This window comes from Rhincodon typus, chromosome 35, assembly GCF_021869965.1.
Source record: "Rhincodon typus isolate 14 chromosome 35, sRhiTyp1.1, whole genome shotgun sequence".
Classification (NCBI taxonomy): domain Eukaryota; kingdom Metazoa; phylum Chordata; class Chondrichthyes; order Orectolobiformes; family Rhincodontidae; genus Rhincodon; species Rhincodon typus.
This window is the reverse complement of record NC_063366.1, coordinates 15,166,688-15,172,249: the sequence shown is the minus strand read 5'-3', so window position 1 is coordinate 15,172,249 and position 5,562 is coordinate 15,166,688. Positions and strand designations below refer to the sequence as shown.

General features: G+C 42.9%; 1 protein-coding gene across 1 annotated transcript in view; it reads right to left on the bottom strand.

Annotated features, from left to right (window-relative positions):
* Nucleotides 1-1,519: 1,519 nt before the first annotated feature.
* LOC125486945 overlaps nt 1,520-5,562 on the bottom strand; it is a 30,951-nt gene continuing 26,908 nt past the window's right edge. The window contains exon 5 of the mRNA XM_048616520.1: nt 1,520-1,612. Coding sequence (XP_048472477.1) covers nt 1,520-1,612 — 93 coding nt within the window. The remainder of the gene's footprint in view (nt 1,613-5,562) is intronic.

Here is a 5,562-nt window from a genome sequence, read left to right as displayed (position 1 = left end):
TCGTTATAATCAGTGCGACTGGTGCCAGGAATTTGAGCACCAAACCAAGCTTTGACCCTAATCAGGGATACAAATGGTTCAATGTTGAAGGAATCACACAACATCAGTTCTTGAGAACAGCGATTGAGATGTTTGGTTGGTCAATTAATAGGGTAATATATGAGAAAACAATGATAATGCCATAACTGATGTAAAATGCTTTTTTTTCCTTCATTCATGGGACGTGAACATCACTGGCTGGCCCTGCATTTATTGCCCATCCCTAATTGCCTTGGTAGTTTGCTGCAATCTTGAACCTTTGCTGTCATTGGTTTGTAGGGATGCCCACAATGCCATTCGGAAGTCATTTGGAAAATTTTGACCCGATGACAGCGTAGAATGTTGTTGCAGTTCCAAGTCAAGATGGTCTGGTTCATATGACCAAGTAGGATGTCTCAACGGTCAATGTGTGATTTTGGCAGGGTCATTACAGCCACCCTGTCAGTTCTGTCGTAATCAATGGAGGTCCAACATGGAATATATTATGTTGCGAATGCATCTGTAGAACAGCAGTTAAGTTTATTTCTTCAGTGTTCTTTGAGGGATCCATGGACCAGGCACATGAAACTATGGGGACTAGCTTAGATCTTGGTCAGACAAAGATCATTGTTAACAAGACAATAGCGACGAAGCTGAAGATTTGTGAATATTTTTGTGTCCAATTTTCTCAGCTTTCATACTGAAGTTCAATATCTGGTGCTGGAGTAAATTTGATTTTGGATTGAAGATGGTTTAGCTTGAACAGATTCTCAGTTGAGTACACAGCTTTAGCTGCCTCCAGTGATGTCCTCTTAATGTTAATTTTGTTGTAATCTCTACAACTGGAGTAAGCACCTCCACAGTGACCCAGGCAGGTGGTATCCCTGGTCCATCACAGAACAGCAACACACCAGTATCTGCTTCACAAGCAGCACTTTATTGGACAGGATTAAGCATCAGTTTTTGTCTCACAGTGGCACTTTAAAACAGACTGCATGCAGGAGCTTGATCTCTGCAATTGTTCATTGGTTTACGGGAGATCTGTGCTTGTGGAAGGCAGGGTCACATCAGCACAGATGGCAAGGTGGTAGCACATGACTGTTGGTAAAGTCGCCATAGTCCTATCGGAACATAGGGTTGCTGTCTCATTAGAGAGAGCTGACTGGTGGTGGTTTAACCTGAGGGTCCTTCATGGTAACCTCAGCTTGAATTGAACCCACATTGTTGGTGTTACTCTGCATTGCAAAACCTCTGGCCAGCTGAGAGAACCAACCACCTTTTAGGTAATGGTGAAGTATCAATGTGAAAGCTGTCCTCTCAATCTTCACAGCGGTGCAGAATCACATGAAGCACATGCTGTTCAGGGCCATGGCCTCTGTGAGGGCACCATCTGGAGTTTCATGGGGAATCTTGTCCTGGATAAAGTGTACCTTACTAGGATTGTGTGTGTTCACCTCCTGTTCTCACAGATCTCCCATAAACCAATGGACCATAGCAGAGATCAACGCAACACTTCTACTTGCATTCCCACAATTGTGAACAAACTGTGAAGATGAAATACTACAGCAGCGGCCACTTCCAGCTCCTGCAACAGCTGCAGAGAGAGAAGTAGTAGGACAAGAGCCACCACATAGAAGGAGAGGCTTTCTGCCAAACAGGATCTACACACTTACGTGCAGCTACCCACAAACAAGTAAGAGCCAGAATCAATGGTCGCATTGTCCTGGGCCACTGCTGTGCCAGTTGCTGAATGTACTCATGCAATTACATGGTCTCGGTGACAACCCAGCCCAGTACCTCTAAAGGTAAAATAATTTCATGGGATCTTTTTAGGGAGGTAGTAGGCATCTCATAGTATTTCACAGGGATCAGCTGATAAATGCATTGGGCATTTAATGAAATTGCCATTGCAGAATCTCCCACCATCAATATCCAGGGTTACCATCAACCAGAAACATGCTTAGACATGCATATAGTTATTCATTTCAGAATGTGCCTTCCCATCTGTCAGCTAATAATCCCCATAGCTGGTCTTCTGCCAGTGTATGCATTTTCAGTGGCACTCCCCAGGTTTTGTGATCTCTTTTCTTAATATGATGGCTACCATGAATGGCAACCAAAGACAGATCTCAACACACCAGGAGGCCTGCATACACGATAGTACCCTCGGTAAAAAATGTCTCAGATGACCAGGGTGAGTTGTCGTAATGACATTAAAATGCAATCAACTGCAAGGATATAATCTCTGAGTAACTGCACATCAGGAAGTATAGCAGTGTCTGTTTGAGCCATCACTTATGCAGTACATATATATCAGTGTACAAGTGAACAGATATTCACATCTACACTAGCATCCAGTTTTATGTATAATCTGTGCTGTCACTAAATCTGTAACCATAGAATTTGGATGGTGGAACTAGTGGCATTACTTACTTTGATGTTCACTGTGTTACATGTCTGCTCATTTCATGTATTGGTATTTTGGTAATCCTCATCATTTAACCCACTAGCTTGGCTGGTCACTCTGTCTGATCTTTTTTTACTCTGGTACATGCTCTTGTTTGATTGGAATGCTGTACCTATTGCTGTTTCACACAATATTGTATCATTGATTTGGCATTTGCTTTCTGCATTGAAACTCCCATTGTTCAGTGGTGTTATGTGTCTGGCATGCATCCTGACATCCAAATAGTTTCTGGATGAGTTTGTAAGGCCACACAGCCACATTGAGTCCCAGCCTTGCCTGCAATGACTATTGTGTCAATGGTAGAAGGAAGGAACAAATGAAACATAGCATGTAAGCTCTGTCTGCCCAGTAGTGTGGCTTCATGAGTGTATTTGGTTTGTAGTCATTCTTCAAAGCTGTCATCTTTGTGCTGGTCCAAGAGGTCTTCATTGAGTCATTCAATTGGCAGTCATGAGCTTAGTTATTCCATCAGACATCTCTACTTCCATTAAGTCACAATCATACTTCTTACCTGTATATTTGTTTATGAATTGATGTATGGCTTCCATTGGTTCTTATCTAAAGCATGGTGCGGCAAGACTTTGAACTTAACTAGTACTTATTTGTCAAGTGTTGACCATATTTTGATTGAATTCTTAGGATTATACTGGACAGATCTAAAATGATAAGTTTCATTATCACCAAGAGTGATTCTGATCCTTAAGGCTTGCTTAAAAGCAAAGCTTGAACTTTTCCAGGTCCAGAAAACAGAACTGTACATATCGTCTGAGCAGAGTGAATCCAGAGAGATTTGCTGCCTTCCTGTCGTGTGCTGGAAATTTTGTGATCATCTGTAATTTTTCTGGAAGGTAAACAAAACTAACCAAAACACTTGCAGAGAAGATGTGGTGGTGAGTGAGTTTCATGGCATCCAATCCGCCATGGGCGGCGGTAGAATTTTCTCACACAGTCTTCCATTTTTCAGCTTGTCAGTTAGCCATCTGGGAAGTTGACTGCGCTTCTCGGGGAACCGTGTGGTGAGTGAGGTGGAAGTGCTTCCACTGCCATGACCTTTGACTTACACGCTACTGACTCCATATTTAAAATTGAGTTGCACACACCACTTTCTGTTGTTGTCTCTGCAGGCCCTGTGATCGTTCAGCTTCATTTTATTCCAGTTCAACCTCTTTACATTACTATTCATGTAGCCACTTTGCCCCAGAATTACCTATGACATTGGAAATTCACATGCCCTGATGATTCTACCTCTCCCACCCAAAGGCCAAAATTACTGTGACTCGTTTGAACTATGCCCCACCTCTCTCAGAACTTCTGGTCCCCTCCATTTCTTTTTATTCATTAATAGGATGAGGAGTGTTACTGCCTGGGCCAGCATTTATTACCCATCCCTAATTGCCCAGAGTGGGGCAATTGCTGTGGGTCTGCAGTCAGACCGGGTAAATATGGCAGTTCCCTTCCCTAAAAGACATTAGTGAACCAGATGGGTTTTTCCTGACAATCGACTCATGGTCTTCAGTTGATTCTTAATTCCAGATATTTTTACTGGATTCAAATTCCACCATCTGCCATGGCGAGACTCAAACTCAGATCCCCAGAACATTATCTCCATCTCTGGATTAACAGCCCAGTGATAATACCTCTGGGCCATTGCCTCCCACTGTATTTACTACCTCTCCCTCCATTTACTAGCAGGCCTCAGTCTATTATCTGCAGTTGCCCCATATTACAGTGAACATTCCTCAATGACCCAAATACAATGAAACCTTCCCTAGACTTGAATTGATAGTTGCCCTCAAACTCCAAAGACTTTCCCCACTAAACCTCTTGATTAATTGAACCCCAATGATTGTCCATGACTCCCTACCCCACCCATCCCTGCATCCCCCATAACTACAATATCCTAGAAAGATGAGTTGGAATAAATTTTCTCGAATCATGCAGTCAGGTTGCTCAAATCTCTAATTTCTGTAATAGAACAAAGGCTTGATTTAGGAAATATTCTCTACATTGATGTCAGCAACTGATTGAAACAATCCAGTGAATGCTGCAAATCTGAAGCAAGCGTAGAAAATATTGGATAAAATCGAAAGAACTGCGGATTCTGGAAATCAGAAACAAAAACAGAAATTGCTGGAAAAGCTCAGCAAATCTGGCAACATCTGTGGAGAGAAATCAGAGTTAACGTTTTGGGTCCAGTGACCCTTCCTCAGACCTGATGGTAGCTAGGAAAATGTTGGTTTTTATGCAGAAAATAGGGTGGAGGAAGGAGTGAGGGGGAAACGATGGGTGGGATTGGAGCTCTGTCAGCAAAAAAAGACCCTGAGCTTCCAGTTGCCTGTCACTTCAACACACCACCTTGTTCCCTGGTCACCATCTCTGTCTCAGGCTTGCGGCAGTGCTGCAGCAAAGCTCAGCGCAAGCTGTAAGAAGAGCACCTCATTTTCCGCTTGGGAACTCTACAGCCTTCTGAATTCACTTTCGAGTTCAACAATTTTCAGGCTTGACCTCTCCTATGTCCTTAGCCCAATCCATGCTCACCAGGCCTTGTTATCACATGGTCAGCTATTACACACAACCCATTGTTAGCCACTAATAGTCCCCGTTAACAGCCATCACCCTCCCAGCTTGATTGTTATCCATTCCTTTGTCTGTTCTTACCCAACTGTTCTTCTCTTCCTTTGGGCTCTACCTTCAGGAAGGCCTTACGTGCGAAATTTGAGACAGAAATCAGAAGGCTGTAAAGTGAAGAAATCATCAAACCACTGGAAATTGCAGAATTGGGAGTAGCAGTCATACCAATTGCGAAACCTGACAGGTGGGTTCTCATTTTTTGGGATTTTAAACAGACAGTAAACCACTTTTTGCAGTTGGATAAATAACCAATCCCTTACAGAGAGGATTTATACTCAAAGCTGGAAGGAGAGCTGTCTTTCACAAAGCTGGACATGAGCAATATGGACTTGCAATTGTGGATTGATGAGGATTAATTGAAGTATGCTCCAATTAATACCCATAAGGGTTTGTACAATACATCATCTTTGTTTGCTCCTTGCTCAGGGCGCTGATCCAGGCTTCCA